Source organism: Stegostoma tigrinum, chromosome 23 (genome assembly GCF_030684315.1).
Source record: "Stegostoma tigrinum isolate sSteTig4 chromosome 23, sSteTig4.hap1, whole genome shotgun sequence".
NCBI lineage: Eukaryota > Metazoa > Chordata > Chondrichthyes > Orectolobiformes > Stegostomatidae > Stegostoma > Stegostoma tigrinum.
Window position 1 is genome coordinate 40,384,065 of NC_081376.1, and position 17,716 is coordinate 40,401,780.

The window sequence follows — 17,716 nt, forward strand, 5'->3', positions numbered from 1 at the left end:
GAAATAAAATCAGTGGCAAGGATATGGAGTTTGTAGCGGGGCTGAAGATGATGGCTTCAGTATTCAAAAAGTTTAATTGAAACTGTAGGTCACCTCAGGGTGTATTTTGGACAATCTCCCAGAACATAAGCAGTCAAGACAGATGGAGACATGGACCTAGGCACTGTCAGCAAAGTCTAGGAAACTGATCCTATGTTTCCATTATAGTAATCAACAGGTGACTTCCTTGGCTATGGTGATATTGCTTATGGGTAGCATGTCATGCAGAAGACAAGTAGGCTGAGAAAAGGTGTTTTGAGGATTCCAGTGGTGATGCTGTAAGGGTGAGAAAGAAAGTGCTTTCCTGACAATAGACATATAAGAAATAAGCCGAGTAAGACAATCCTACTGAGTCATGGAGGACGTGTGGCTGACCCCTTCAATGGCTGCAGACAGACTGAGGAGGACAAGGAGAATAGTGCACTACCATCATAGAAAATGGCATTTGTTATTTTGTTTGGGCTGTTGCAGTATTGTGCATTTGCAATCGCAATAACAGCATTTAAATTCAAGCAATGTATCTCAAAAGAAATGGACAACATCCATTAAATGCCAACTTTATACTGATGCAACCACAAGTGTCATCTCTTTATACATCTTACATGAGATGTACTCAAGAAATTAGCAAGCATGGTGCAGTCTAGATGAGATAAGATGATTGCTTACAATGGGTGTGACATCCGATATATTTTCACAAGCTGTCTTAAATGCCAATATGGAACTTTGGGATAGATAACTGAAATTTTTAAACTGTTGATAACAGTGGATCATTTATTATTGGTTTACCAGTGTGCACAGATCTACAGCTTATCATAATCAAAATCTGATAAATCTCAGTTCCAACACCAAAGTTTCTAGACTATAAAATCAAGACAATCCTTCATTTAATTAATTTTTGTCCAGAGGGATCTTATGCTAGTGGCAACTTTAAAGTCAAGGCAGTGTTACATCTGAAAGTTGATGCCTAGCCTAGTATCAATCCTACTTGTAAGTACAGCATTTACATTCAAGGAAGGCTCAATTTGAACCAGATTCCCCAACACAAACCAGCAATATCCGGAAAGCTAAGAATCACACTGATTGGTGCAGCTCAATCATGTGCTTTGACTCAAGGCGACTGAACATGCACTAAAGGATAACAAAGTGTGGAGCTGGATGAACACAGCAGACCAAGCAGCATCTCAGGAGCACAAAAGCTTTTGTGCTCCTGAGATGCTGCTTGGCCTGCTGTGTTCATCCAGCTCCACACTTTGTTATCTTGGATTCTCCAGCATCTGCAGTTCCCATTATCACTGATGCACTAATTGATGTCCACTCAAGATTCAAATTCTGGAAGAGCTCAACCCCAACTTCTCAACTGCCAAACATTTTTCAAAGCTTTCCAAGGATAGGACATGTTCAAAAACACAAAAATGCTTCTGAAAATATCATGTAGAGTACACTAAGTACAGACAAGTTTAAGAAATTCGTGGTGCTGGAGGCAGCAGCATTGCTTGTATTAAGAAATCTCTGGAGCCAGGGCTTATAAACAGATGAATATGGATAATTACATTGATGCACTGATTTAACTTTAAGACGCAGGAAATGATGCACTGAGCTTTTACAGAAATCCAAACATAAAAAACAATAGAAAATAGACAATAGGTGCTGGAGTAGGCCATTCGGCCCTTCCAGCCAGCACCACCATTCATTATGATCATGGCTGATCATCCACAATCAGTTTCCTGTTCCTGCCTTATCCCTATAACCCTTGATTCCACTATCTTTAAGAGCTCTCTCTATCTCTTTCTTGAAAGTATCCAGAGAGTTGGCCTCCACTGCCTTCTGGGGCAGAGCATTCCATATATCCACCACTCTCTGGGTGAAGACGTTTTTCCTCAACTCTGTTCTAAATGGCCCACCCCTTTTTTTAAAACTGTGTCCTCTGGATCTGGACTCACCCATCAGCGGAAACATGCTTCCTACCTCCAGAATGTCCAATCCCTTAATAATCTTATACGTCTCAATCAGATCCGCTCTCATCCTTCTAAACACAAGTGTATACAAGCCCAGTCGCTCCAATCTTTCAACATATGATAGTCCTGCCATTCCGGGAATTGACCTCGTGAACCTACGCTGCACTCCCTCAATAGCAAGAAAGTCCTTCCTCAAATTTGGTGACCAAAACTGCACACAATACTCCAGGTGCAGTCTCACCAGGGCCCTGTACAGCTGCAGAAGGACCTCTTTGCTCCTATACTCAATTCGTCTTGTTATGAAGGCCAGCATGCCATTAGCTTTCTTCACTGCCTGCTGTACCTGCATGTTTGCTTTCATTGACTGATGTACAAGAACACCTAGATCTCGTGCTTCCCCTTTACCTAACTTGACTCCATTTAGACAGTAATCAGCCTTCCTGTTCTTTCCACCAAAGTGTATAACCGCACATTTATCCACATTAAACTGCATCTGCCATGCATCCGTCCACTCACCTAGCCCGTCCAAGTCACCCTGTATTCTCATAACATCCTCCATCCTCCTCACATTTCACACTGCCACCCAACTTTGTGTCATCAGCAAATTTGCTAATATTACTTTTAATGCCTTCGTCTATATCATTAATATATATCGTAAACAGCTGCGGTCCCAGCACCGAACCTTGTGGTACCCCACTGATCACTGCCTGCCATTCCGAAAGGGACCCGTTTATCACTACTCTTTGCTTCCTGTCAGCCAGCCAATTTTCAATCCAAGCCAGTATTTTGCCCCCAATACCATGTGCCCTAATTTTGTTCACCAATCTCCTATGCAGGACTTTATCACAGGCTTTCTGAAAGTCCAGGTACACTACATCCACTGGTTCTCTCTTACCCATCTTCATAGATACATCCTCAAAAAATTCCAGAAGAATAGTCAAGCACGATTTCCCCTTCGTAAATCCATGCTGACTCTGACCTATTCTGTTACTGCTATCCAACTGAGTTGTAATTTCATCTTTTATACTTGACTCCAGCATCTTTCCCACCACTGACGTCAGGCTAACTGATCTATAATTTCCTGTTTTCTCTCTCCCTCCTTTCTTGAAAAGTGGGACAATATTTACTACCCTCCAATCCGCAGGAACTGATCCTGAATCTATAGAACATTGCGAAATAATTACCAACGCGTCCACAATTTCTAGAGCCACCTCCTTAAGTACCCTGGGATGCAGACCATCAGGTCCTGGGGACTTATCAGCCTTCAGACCTAACAGTCTATCCAACACCATTTCCTGCCTAATATAAATACCCTTCAGTTCGTCCATTACCCTAGGTCCTTCTCCCTCTCAAACTGCATATTAAAACTTATCATATTATGGTCACTACCTCCTAATGGCTCCTTTACTTTGAGGTCCTGATCAAATCCGGTTCATTGCACAACACCAGATCCAGAATTGCCTCCTCCCTGGTAGGCTCCAGTACAAGCTGTTCTAAGAATCCATCTCAGAGGCACTCCACAAACTCCCTTTCTTAGGGTCCAGTACCATCCTGATTCTCCCAGTCTACCCGCATGTTGAAATCTCCCATAACAACTGCAGTGATACCTTTGTGACAGGCCAATTTCAACTCTTGATTCAACTTGCATCTCACGAGCTTCTAGAATTACACAAATACAAAAGTGATAATTGCCCAATGGATTTGCGTACTACATGGATAGTTCAGCCACTAAATAAACCAATGGTTTTCTTTTAGCTCGTTAAAAAGTGCTTTAGTAAGTATGTAAAGATAAAGTATTAATGGCCCTCATAGTCCAAGTTTCCTAGATCCATGAAGTCAGACAAGCAGCAACAAACAACCAAAAGATGTTACCTTTATTCCAAGCACATCTTTGTGGTTATGCTAATTTCTTAGAGTCATAGAATCTTGACAGTGTAGAAACAGGTCATTCGGCCAAACAATTCCAACACTGAGATAATAGGAGCTGCAGATGCTGAAGAATCCAAGATAACAAGGTGTAGAGCTGGATGAACAGAGCAGGCCAAGCAGCATCTTAGGAGCAGGAAAGCTGACGTTTCGGGCCTTGACCCTTCATCCCAACAATGCCCTTCTAAATAGCATTAACCTAATAGATGATTTTATACGACTTGCTTCTTTCAACCAATAACTGCCAAACTAAACTGAAAAGCTGAAAATTTACTTGGAACTTAATGAATGCAAATCTACGAATAAGGTATTCTATCTTGGAGAGCTATTGTACTGAATTTGAATATTGCTGACAAAAGGAGGCTTTTTGTCTGTACTCATCAGGACATGCGAGAACACCAAATTTCAAGCACAATAATATCCCGTATCATTCTGAAAAAGGGATTCTGATTTGTATACAAGTTGACTGATTGGGCAGGGAATTCCTTTGGAGGGTGCAACAAGGAACTATTCTCTACCCTTTTTTCAATAATATTCCAGTTGGTGAGGACAGGTTCCCAGTGCTTCTCCTTTTTCATATGGCTTATTTCTATCATGAAAACTGAATACCTCTTCATCAAGTCAAAAGATAATTGAATGAAGCACGATGAATACATTGAATAATGAAAGGGGGACTGGTACTTTTCCCTGTTTAACTACAAAATGCAAAAGATAAAGGACAAAATCTTACTAGGACTGCTGCGATTTCGCTGCCAGGGCTGACAGCAAAAAGTGATCCCTTTCAGCCAGTGGTGGAATCTAGGAAGATATAGTCCTGGCACTGACAAATTAAGCAGTCTGTCACCAGGTGATGCTAACTGAATCAGATGGCCAACAACTCTACCAGCAGTGGTGGCCTTACAAAAAAGGGCAGGTAAATCAATGGCTGAAGAAATTATGCAATTTGCAAGGATTCAGATTTTTGGATCATTTGAATCTCTTCTGGGGCAGAGGCAACCTGTTGAGAAGGGATGGCTTTCACCTGAACTGTAAAAGGACCAATACCCTGGTGGGGAGATTTGGTAGTTCCATTTCGGATGCCTTTAAACTAGCGTGGGTTGAGGGGTGAAATTTCCTAAGCAGCAGAGAAAAGAAAGGCAGATGAGCACAGTTCTGAATCAGAAAAGTGCAAGGTTAGTTTTCAGACGTTTCGTCACCATTCTAGGTAACATCATGGATGTATGTTAAAGCAAAACGAACGTCATCTACAAAATACCTTGCAAGAACTGTGACAAACACTACATTGGACAAACAGGCAGAAAGCTAGCCACCAGGATACATGAACATCAACTAGCCACAAAAAGACATGACCCATTATCACTAGTATCCTTACATACAGATGAGGAAGGACACCACTGATTGGGACAACACATCCACCCTAGGACAAGCCAAACAGAGAAACGTACGAGAATTCCCACAAGCATGGCATTCCAACCGGAACTCCATCAGCAAACACATTGATTTGGAGCCAATCTACCATCCTCTGAGAAAAAGAACAGGAAATGACATCACCAACACAGGAAATGACATCACCAACCCAAGGAAGCCTAAACAGATAAATAGAAAGCGGGACATAACACCAGCGCTTCATTGAAGGCTCACTGATGATGTTACCTAGAATGGTGATGAAACGTCTGAAAACTAACCTTCCAGCTCAGCGAGCAAACTCACATCCAGAACCTCAACCTGAGCTACAAATCTTCTCAAAATTTGCCAGAAAAGTGCAAGTTAATTAGCAAAGACAGATAAGAGCAAATCAGAAAATGAGTTAACTCTGAAGAATTAAACTGCATTTATTTCAATGCAAGGTGTATTACAGGTAAGGCAGATGAACTAGGGGAACAAGGGACAGGGATGTCATAGCCTTTATAGAAACTTGGCTGAGGGAAGAACTGGACTGGCAGTTCAATGTTCTGGATTTTAAATGTTAAAGGAAGGATCAAAAGGGTGGCAAAAGAGAAGGAAATGTGGCAGTATTGATTAAGGAAAACATTACTACTGTACTTAGAAAGGATATTTTTGAAGGATTCGGTTAAGCTATATGGACAGTATTTAGAAAAAAGGATGCCTTGATGGGATTGTATAGTGGGCCCTCAAATAATCAGAGGGACATTGAGGAGCAAATATGTCAAAAGATTGCAGATACATGTAAGAATAATAGGGCTGTAATCGTAGGGGATTTTAATTTTCTGAACATTGACTGCGACTGCCAGAGTGTTAAAGACTTGGCTAGTGAGGAATTTGTTAAATGTGTCAAAGTGATTTTCTTTATCAATATGCAAAATGTACCTATTTGAGAAGGAGCAAAACATGACCTTCCCTTGAGAAATAAGGCAGAGCAAGTCATAGAGTAGTACAGCATGGAAACAGGCCCTTCGGTCCAAATCATCCATGTGGACAAGATATCCTAAACTAATCAAGGGCCATTTGCCAGCATTTAGCCCATATCCCTCTAAACCCTTCCTATTGATATACCCATCCAGATGACTTTAAATGTTGTAACTGTACCAGCTTCCACCACTTCCTCTGGCAGCTTGTTCTGTACATGCACCATCCACTGCATGAAAATGTTGCCCCACAGGTCCCTTTTAAATCTTTCCCCTCTCACCTTAAATCTATGCCCACTTGTTTTGGACATCCCCACTCTGGGGGCAAGACCTTGGCTATTTACCCTATCCATGCCTCTCGTGATTTTATAAACCCCTATAAGTATACCCCTTATCCTCCGACGCCCCAGGGAAAATAGCCCCAGCCTATTCAGCCTCTCCCTATAGCTCAAACCCTCAAACCCAAGCAACATCGTTGTAAATTTTGTCTGCATCCTTTCAAGTTTAACACATCTTTCTTATAGCAGGGAGACCAGAATTGAATGCAGTATTCCTAAAGTGGCCTAACCAATGTTCTGTACAGCTGCAACATGACCTCCCAACTCCTACATTCAATACACTGACCAATAAAAGCAAGCATACCAAACGCCTTCTTCACTATCAAGGAACTATGAACTTGCACTCTAAGATCTCTTTGTTAGGCAACACACCCCAGACCTTAACATTAAGCGTAGAAGTCCTGTCCTGAATTGTGTTTCCAAAATGCAGCACCTCACATTTATCTAAATTAAACTCCATCTGCCACTCCTCACCTCATTGGCTCATCTGATCAAGGTCCGTTGTACTTCTTCGCTGTCCACTACACCTCCAATTTTGTTGTCATCTACAAACTCACTAACCATAATTCCTATGTTCACATTCAAGTCATTTACGTAAGTGACAAAATTTAGTGGAGCTAGCACCGATCCTTGTAGCACATCGCTGGTCACAAGCCTCCAGTCTCTGTATCCAAATGACTAGTTCTCCCTGTATTCCATGTGATCTAACCAGACTAACCAATCTCCCATGAAGAATCTTGTCGAACGCCTTACTGAAGTCCATATAGATTATGTCCACTGCTCTGCCCTTATCAATTCTCTTTGTTACTTCTTCAAAAAAGTGACTAAAATTTTAGTAGGGGAAAACTTTGGGAGTAGTGCTCATAATACTATTAGTTTTAAAATAGCAATGGAAAAGGATAGGCCTTCCATAAAAGTTAATGTACTTAACTGGAGTAAGGCAAAATTTAAATGGTATTTATGTGTTGATTGGAGTAGACTGTTCACACGTAAAGGGAAAACTAACAAGTGGGAAACTTTCAAAAGTGTGAAAATGAGAGCTCAGAGGCATTATGTTCCGGTTAGAGTGTAAGTAGTGGTGGAGGTTGCTTTTTTCGAACTGGAGACCTGTGACCAGTGGTGTTCCACTGGGATTGGTACTGGGACCACTTTTATTCTGTCATTTATACAAATGATTTGGATGAGAATTTCAGAGGCATCGTTAGTAGGTTTGTGGATGACACCAAAATTGTTGGTTTGGTGGACAGTGAAGAAGGTTATGTAAGCTATAAAGAGATCTTGATCAGTTGGGTCAATGGGCTGAAGAATGGCAGATGGAGTTAAATTTTGACAAATGTGAGGTGTCACATTTGGTAAAACAAACAAGGGCAAGATGTATACATATAATGGTACGGCCTTGGGTGTGTTGTAGAACAGAGACGCCTAAGGGTCTGGATGTAAGTTTGCTCGCTGAGCTGGAAGGTTAGTTTTCAGACGTTTCGTCACCATTCTAGGTAAGTGAGCCTTCAATGAAGCACTGGTGTTATGTCCCGCTTTCTATTTATCTGTTTAGGGTTCCTGGGGTTGGTGATGTCATTTCCTGTGTTGGTGATGTCATTTCCTGTTCTTTTTCTCAGAGGATGGTAGATTGGCTCCAAATCAATGTGTTTGTTGATGGAGTTCCGGTTGGAATGCCATGCTTGTGGGAATTCTCGTGCGTTTCTCTGTTTGGCTTGTCCTAGGGTGGATGTGCTGTCCCAATCAAAGTGGTGTCCTTCCTCATCTGTATGTAAGGATACTAGTGATAGTGGGTCATGTCTTTTTGTGGCTAGTTGATGTTCATGTATCCTGGTGGCTAGCTTTCTGCCTGTTTGTCCAATGTAGTGTTTGTCACAGTTCTTGAAAGGTATTTTGTAGATGACGTTCGGTTTGCTTGTTGTCTGTATAGGGTCTTTTAAGTTCATTAGCTGCTGTTTTAGTGTGTTGGTGGGTTTGTGGGCTACCCTGATGCCAAGAGGTTTGAGTAGTCTGGCAGTCATTTCCGAAATGTCTTTGATGTGGTTATGGTTTCTGGGCACGTTTTGTCTGTTTGTTTGGGTTTGTTGCTGAGAAATCGGCGGACTGTCTTCATTGGGTTCATTGACCTAACGGTTCATGTGCGTAATTTGTTGAAATTTGTGTCAAATGTAGACATGGTGGTTAAGAAGACATTTAGTATGCTTGCCTTTGTTTCTCAGACCTTTGAGAATAGGATTTGGGACATCATGTTGAGGTTGTACAGGATATTGGTAAGGCCTCTTCTCATGTACTGTGTACAGTTCTGGTCACTCTGCTATGAGTGGGATATTATTAGATTGAAAAGAGTTGAGAAGAGATTTACTAGGACGTTGCTGGGAATGGAGAGTTTGAGTTATGAAGATAGGCTGGGACTTTTTTCACTGGAGCATGGGAAGTTGAAGGGTGAGCTTACAAAGATTTATAAAATCATTACAGGCTTAGATAAGGTGAATAGCAAGGGTCTTCTCCCTATGGTGGGGGAGTTCAAAATTAGTGGTCACATCTTTAAGGTGAGAGGAAGAAGATTTAAAAAGGATATGAAGAGGCAACTTTTTTTTGAGAGAATGGTTTGTATGTGGAATGAGCAGGCACAGGAAGTGGTGAACGCACATGCAGTTACAACATTCAAAAGACATTTGGATATGTACATGAATAGGAAAGGCAAATGCAGGCAAGTGGGATTAGTTTATTTTGGAAATATTGTCAGCGTGGAGTTGTTGGGCCAAAGTGTCGGTTTTCATGCCGTCTGACTCTATGATTCTATGCTCCGGCTGCAGCTGCATGGTTGGGGAACCATAATGGCCTGCCACCCTCAAGTATTGTTTAACTGGATTAGGGAATGTCGGAGACAGCTTGACAGTCTTGTAATCGGAGTGTGAGGATGTGGGAAATCATTAAGCATCTCTTACCTAGGTGGCAGTATGGCTTCCCCACGGCCGTGGAACAATCAAAAAGGAATAGACATGCCCAGAACATACAAGGGAGCTACTTCTAGGTTTCACTCAACGTCTCCTAATGTTGCAGTTCCCTCCATGCCCACCACCCAGCTCCTGGCCGTGAAGTGTGAGGCAGCCTACTAGATTCTCGGCAAGTGGCCAATCTGTCTATCTCCTACCTGCTCCGTGATGAGAGCAACTCATTGATATCTTTCAACACCATTTTGCCAGCACTTAGAATTGCCAGTCTGTTCCCAAGGGTTGGTAGAATTCTGGTCAACGTATTAAAATTATTATGAAAAACTGCAAAACATATTAATGCAACGTGTTCAATCATAATATGATTACCATAAAATTTAATTATCATAAAATATTCTCTTAATAGCACAATTAATCAATTAAACACTAAAAGAACCATTTCAAATGTCAAACATAAAGGGTTATCTCAGATGAAATTGTGACTAACAAACGCTAATGTACTAATAATGGATGTGGATCCTAGAAGTGTGGGCAAAGCTTATTGCTGAATGTCAGAATATGAATTAGTGTCTGTGATGAAGAACATTTTATGCAGACAGCAAGTACAATTTGCTTTGTTGTATGATTCATTTAGAGATTTTGGGTTGAATCTTACTTATTTTTTGCTAAGTACAAGTCACGTTGAGTTTTCAGGAGGGTTTTTTTTTGCCACAAGGCCTGGAGCGTTTTCTTGCTGTATCTTAACAAACTCGCCTCATTAACTACTATTCCACCCTGTGGCACTCTGACATCCGATTCCAGCCCCATCCTACAACACACTGTTCCCAGAAATCACCACTGCCAGGATACACCAGAATTAACCGACATCTCTTGCACCTATGCCATTTTGAAAGCCAGTTACGCACCCAGTCAAACACTCTCAGTCTGGTGCTGCTTTGCAATGTTCCTGTTATTTGCCCTGGTCATGACAGATGGAGTAAGTCAGCATCCTGCTTTGTAGGCAGGAACATGGAGGTCCACCTGCTGGAGGGATATTGCAGAACGGGGACTTTCTCTTCCTCAGGACCAAGAGCAGAGGTGACAACACCAGACCATGCTGGTCTAGCTCCTGTTTGCCACGAAGGTTAGAGAAGTCTCAGATATCTGAAAGAACGCATAGCTGTGGAAGAAGGAGATCAATAACTTTTTCCACATTGCCAGTGTAAGTGCCACCATTTTCCCTCTGCCGCTTCACATACACGCTTTCTCCAATACTATACCCATCTTCGAACAAGGCAAATGCTCTACCACCTTCACTATTGCCTTCGGCATCTTCCCTCATTCACCATAATCCATTCCAATCCCCAATAGCACTAAGCCTGCCATTTGCACTGCTTATTCACTTGCTTGGGGCAGCTGTCCACCTGCACCAAAAGTAACAGCTGTGCCACCCATTTTCATCTCCCTAAATACCTGCATCTCTTGCATTCTAGGAGGAAAACAGCCCCCAACATGGCAAAAAGAATTACGATAGGTGGTGGACAGCCTGGGATTTGGCTCCTCATTCTTTCGGCAGCATCTGACAATAACCACCATGAATGGCTGATTGACCATGTCCAAAGTCATGGAATGGTATTGGAGGCTGCCCCTAGCTAACTTTGCCAGGGCCCCCTGAGTAAAGGCTATGCCCTTAATTTGGCTGAAGCTTGCTGACAACTATGACAATCTTCTTGGCTTTGCATCTACACTAAATGGTATAGCAAGACGGAAGTAATATAAGCCTGATAGCTCAAGCTGAGAGAGAAATGTACACAAAGACAATGCAAGGCAGGGATGCATTCAGCATCCAGGTAAACTCAGACTGAGTGAGTACTATGACAGTGAGCAAAGAGTGCAGAGATGCAGCCTGGTCCAAAACATGAGCTTGATGCATGTCCCTTGGGGAAAACCTCCTTGCCGCAGTATCACAATGGTAGCTGCCAGTGCAGAACAAGATGCAGCACTGAAGTGCAGAATCATCTTGTAAGAGGGTTGGAAATGTGTCACGATGGTTCTCAGAGGCTGGCACATATCAGACGTTAGTCTGTGGTTGTGGGATACTTATGAGTGGTGCCCACAGAGTGGGGCCTGAGATTTTGATGCTTAGTGCCCTGCATGGAGGTTCTTTGGGGCAATAAAACCAAAAGAACTGCGGATGCTGTAAATCAGGAACAAAAACAAAGTTGCTGGAAAAGCTCAGCAGATCTGGCAGCATCTGTGGAGGAGAAAACAGAGTTAACATTTCGGATCCCGTGACCCTTCCTCAGAACTGGAGAATGTTCCGAGGAAGGGTCACCAGACCCAAAACGTTAACTCTGTTTTCTCCTCCACAGATGCTGCCAGACCTGCTGAGCTTTCCCAGCAACTTTGTTTTTGTTCCTTTGGAGCAGTGATGAGCTAAAGTCAGCAGGTATCCACTCTGATTTCTACATTGAGAAGTTTCAACATCCAACTTGTTCGGCACATTTAGTGTAGAAAACTGTATGTTAATGAGGTAAGTGGGCTGCCAACAAGGTGTTTAACAAAAAAATAATTTCCCTTGATTGGCAACATGCTGCTGCCTAGTAAGAGGCTTATTGTGTCACTTGTCAAAATCATTAAAAAAAAGGTGCAAAATGTCCTGATATTGATGTAGGTTGCACTGGACTTGTCATCCAATTCTGCCACAAATCTCATAAATGCTGCTGTTCATTTTTAACTCCTGTTCTACACTACAGATCATTTAATCCAGCAAATTCTTCTCTACTTTGTTTCTGAAGCCTTCTCCAATGTTATCCATCAAGTCTCTCTGAAACACAAAACAGCTTCTTTTCAATGTAAAAATTAGCCACACAATTTAAAGTGTGTGTTTATTATTTTTGCTCCACATTATCATATGATGCTGGCCAAGACTTGGGTGAGGTCATGGATACCAAGTCCAGTTTCAATTGAGCAGTGGAATGATAATCAATCATGGATTCCTACAGTGCAGAAAGAGGCCATTCGATCCATCATCTGTAGCAGCCCTCCAAAGAGCATCCTACCCAGATCCAACCCGCTTCTCTATCTTCTTAACCCCATTAGCATAGCTGATCCAACTAACCTGCTCATCTTTGGACTGTGATAATAAAAATCGGAGTACCCTGAGGAAATGAGAATGTGCAAACTCCACATAGACAGTCGCCCAAGGCTGGAATTGAAATCAGGTCACTGGCACTTTGAGGCGGTAGTGCTAACCACTGAGCCACTATACAGTCCCTTGTCCATGTTGCACCTCCGAGCTTTCTTGAATCTTTATGAGCACTGGAGTTTAGTTATTGATCGTTGATTAAATTGAATGTTGTGGTAATGTTCAAGCACATTTTGAAAATTATGTCAGAAGGGAAAGCGATGCCAAGGCATATTGTCCAAACTCCAAATTTTCTATGTTCCCTGATTCTGGTGGACTCCTCATAACCCTTATCATCTTCTAGGATTTGAGCATCACAAGGGATCCTCTGATTTTATCTACTGTGGATTCAGTATAACAATTTCTCGTTAGCATTAGCATTCCCTTGACCATTTGTGTCAAACCTGCTTGAGTATTTTTTGAAGAAATGACAAAGATTGATGAAGGCGGAGGGATGGAAGTTGTCTACATTGTGTATAGGAATTGCGAGGTCATGTTGCGGCTATATAGGGCATTGGTTAGGCCACTTTGGAGTACTGGGTTCAATTCTGGTCTCCCTGCTACAGGAAAACTGTTGTGAAACTTGACAGTGTTCAAAAGGATTTACAAGGATGTTGCCAGGGTTGGAGGATTTGAGCGACAGGAAGAGGTAGAATAAGGTGGGGCTATTTTATCTAGAGCATCACAGGCTGAGAGGTGGCCTTATAGAGGTTTATAAAAATCATGAGTGGCATGGACAGGGTGAATAGCCATGGTCTTTATCCCAGGATAGGTGAGTCCGAAACTAGAGGGTATAGGTTTAGGTGAGAGGGAAAAGATTTAAAAGAGACCCACGGGGCATATTTTTCATGTAGAGGGTGTTGTGTGTATGGAATGAGCTGCCAGAGGTGGTGGTGGACGCTGGTACAATTATAACATTTAAAAGGTGTCTGGATGGGTACATGAAAAGGAAGGGTTTAGAGGGATATCAGCCAAATGCTAGTAAACTGGAATACATTAATTTAGGATATCTGGTCAGCATGAGCGAAGGGTCTATTTCCATGCTGTCCATCTCTGTGACTCTGTAAATCAGCACTTAACCTCCATAAAAGTAAGTCCTTATAAGGACTGCTTTACAAAACTTAAATTTGTAATGAAGATTGATTATCATTCGAAAGCCTAAATAAGTTACAGATTACAAAGTATCACACACTAGGAATTTATTTCACTGAAACTCCCATACATTCATAGTCTGCTGTCAAATTTAATGATGGCAGGATGCAAGAATTATTGACCAAATGTATTCTTTTCATCATAAGCCTCCTCACCTTCGTAACATTTATCATCATTAATGAAATAATACATTGGCAGACAGTAAAGCAGGACTGCCTACTCCTAAACTTTCTCTATGTTCTTAACTAGGCTGTTGGAAGTTTATGATAGCAACACTCGTGTCACCAAATTCCAATTCTTCTCTTGTTCTAAATCATCCAGCCTTAAGTCAATGCATAACTCCAGGTGACATTCACATAGACAGTAATTTTAAACCTTTGCTCCAGCAGCTCACTGTAAATGCCACTTCACAAAGTTTCAGCAATATTTGTACGTTAATAAATGACAATTTTACTTACTTTCCTATCTTGATGCTCCATTTTCATTAAGAACTGACCTTAGTCAGCCAAATAACCCTTAAATGTAATTCATATTTACTCAAATAATAAATGCACTGTATCAGTCCAATAGCTTTTGTGGTTTGTCAAGCAATATAATACAAAGCCATAGCCAGGTCAGAAAATATTAGGTGCAAACCATTTCTTTTGCAGGAAATTCCAGTCAACAAAAAGAAAGAAATATTAATTACTCACACTTACCTGTTCGTGGTATTCAATACCCATGCTCAATGTATTGATCAGAATGGCAATCATAATTCCACGGTTGAAGTATTTACTTCCCACAATTCTTTTCATTCTTTCAGAGAATAATGTCCATAGCAGGAATAATTTATTCTTTTCCTTTGATTTCTTTTTGTTCTTGTGTCTCTGATCACTCTGGTCACCTTGTGCGATGTCTTGCGTAAACTCGTACACGCCATCGGCAGAGTCACAACTTTCTGAATCACTGAGCTCCAGGTCTGGGTTTTCCAAAGCATGAGCACAATAAGGGCAGTTCTGGAGTTCACAAGTCAAAACACCAGCCTGTGCACTGGGTGTGGAACATGACACATTGAGCCCTGACAACTTGCTTGCAGCTCGAAAGATTCCTTCGATAAAAATATCCAAAGATATTAAGATACAGCAGAATATACACTACTTGCAGCTACCTCTTACCTAAAATTTCAATAAGAATATTTCTTAATTTTCTGAAACGTACCATTTTGAAGATAGTCTTGCAACTCCCTTAGACTGTCAGTTTGGACACAAGATATGGATTTATTTAATGAACACATTTGAAACTTCTATAACAGGTCTTGTGTACTACATGGCTATTTGCATTTATTTAGTGCTATGGAGCAATGACATATTCAATTCAGATTACTAATTGAGCAAGTATGATTGACAGTCGCTATGATTCTATTCATATGTCAAAGCTTAAAAAGCAAAAAGTTAATCAAATACTGCAACAAAATCCACAGAAATTGCAATCTAATGTTTTGACGAAGGTCTGTGGCTCGGGCCATGGTTGGAGTTGTTGGTTGGCTGACCAAACTGGCTGGTTTTCATGCAAACGCTTTGTCTCCCTTCTGGGTGACATCGTCAGTGCTATGTAGCTTCCATTGAAGCGCTAGTGTTCTGTCCCACTCTGACATAATGGTGAAACAAACGAGCAACAGGGAATTCCTTACCAGCATATACAGAAAGACTACAAACACAGACCAAATCCAGAATTACAACAGTGACCAGCCCAGCAGAGCTGTGTGAAGACTAAATTTAAATGAGCGGTAACTCATTGCAACACCCCAGAGCTGCGCAAGGACAAACAGAAACACCTAAAAAGAGTCTTTGCAAACAACAGTTATCCTGACAGCTTCGTCTGCCGATTGCCTGGCAGACAAGCAACACCAAGAAGACAATGTACACCCCAACACACTGGCCATCCTACCCTAACTTAGAAACACATCAGAACTGACTACAAGACTCCTCTGATCTCTTGAAATAAGGATAGCACCCAAACCAAAAGCCACACTTTGCTGGTTACTCTCAAAGACCAAATACACCATACCCACAATGAGCAGGGCAAACAGCATATATAACATACCATGCAGCAACTGCGAGTAACACTACATAGGACAGACGGGTAGAAAAGTTGTCACCTGGAAACATGAACACCAACTCGCAGTAAAATGGCACAACTAATTCTCCCTGTTTCAATACACTCAACATAGAAGGATATCAGTTTAACTGGGACAAAGTTATAGTGCTAAGACAAGCAAGGCTAAGACAAACACAAGAATTCCTGGAGGCCTAGTTTTACACCACCGATGCAATTAACAAACATGTTGAAAATCGACCCCATCTACATACCACCATGATACAAAACCAGAAACAAGATTGCCTAACATGACAGACCGGATCATATAAATTCAGAGAGGACAGAACAACAGCGCTTCAATGGAGACTACATAGCAATGATGATGTCACCTGGAAGGGAGACAAAACGTTTGCACGTAAAACCAGTCAACTCTGCAAACCAACCAATAAACTGCAATGGTTAAAATTCCTTCAGGTTCTTTACAATAGTTGATTAATTAATAAACCTGTGGAATTAAAAGTATGAAGGCAGCAATTTTATATTCAAACTACATCTATTGTTATCCCTGGGTTCACTTAAAGAGAAGTCAACATTGATGAAAATTTAAGCACTCCTTCTAAGTGGATAGACATAACAACCACAGTGGCGAACATGAATAAAATATTTTCTTGGTATTCTTGTATCCCTGCATAGTACTTCAGGACTTTTTAAACTATGAAAAATACGAATAGAAAACTAACTTAACCACCTTTACTTTACAAGACTACCTTACATTCGGCAAAAACAGTAAATGATGCCATTTGGTCTCATAACCCATTGTTTTAGTTGATACAAGTTGCCATTAGCCCTTCTAAGGATTAAAGCATAATTTTGGTTGTGGAGAAACTAATTCTCAGTTGTAATTTTCAGTAAATGGTTAAATTTCTCATTTCTTCAGCCTAGTTTAGATTTACTAGCTGCAGAATGGAATTTGGTAAAATTTGGATCATGTCAGATTCTTGCTTTCCTAGACCTTAATGATTAATGCCTGTAGACATCTGCTTATTGACCAAAGGAAGCATGCTCACAACAGATAAGCATAGGCATACTATCCGAGCGTATCTTTCTGTGTGCGTAGCCTGTACAACACAAAACATTTTCTCAATGGAAGACAGCATTTATGTCTAGGGCCATTGCAAGGAAGGTTTTGAAGAAGATGATAAAAGGAGATTTAATCTACATGCATGCATGATAAGATTGTAAACCTATCCATAAATGTGCAGGTTTAAAATTTCATAGACATTGTATCAAGGAATTTTCCCCCAAAACTGTCTAATTTTAGAACATTCACACCTTATGATGGTAATCCAACAGCAACATATCATAGGCAGTGGAAGAAGAAATGTCAATAACCTAAATTCACAGTGACAGCCCAACTGATGTTTCATGGGAAGATCTTACAACTTGAGCGCAGCCTCAATTTAAAACAGTGACAAATCTAGGCCATGATCAACCTTTTTAAAATTGATGCAGCACTTTGTGTACATTCTTAAATTGCTTCCAGTGGAATGTTCTAACGAAGAGCTAATTGGTTTCACAGATGAATAATGGTTACAAATCTGGACAATACAATAGCTGACAAATGCAAAATTCATTTACTTCAGTGAGCTAGGCTTAACATTATTTCTCAGTTAACAAGGTATAGACCTGGATGAACACAGTAGGCCAAGCAGCATCAGAGGAGCAGGAAGGCTGGCGTCTTGGCCTG

At 41.2% G+C, this 17,716-nt stretch overlaps 1 protein-coding gene across 1 annotated transcript in view; it reads right to left on the minus strand.

The window, feature by feature from the left end:
* cacna1ha (calcium channel, voltage-dependent, T type, alpha 1H subunit a) overlaps positions 1-17,716 on the minus strand; it is a 286,474-nt gene that overhangs the window by 149,598 nt on the left and 119,160 nt on the right. Inside the window, exon 8 of the mRNA XM_059654094.1 lies at positions 14,592-14,980. Within this exon, the coding sequence (XP_059510077.1) occupies positions 14,592-14,980 (389 nt within the window). The remainder of the gene's footprint in view (positions 1-14,591; positions 14,981-17,716) is intronic.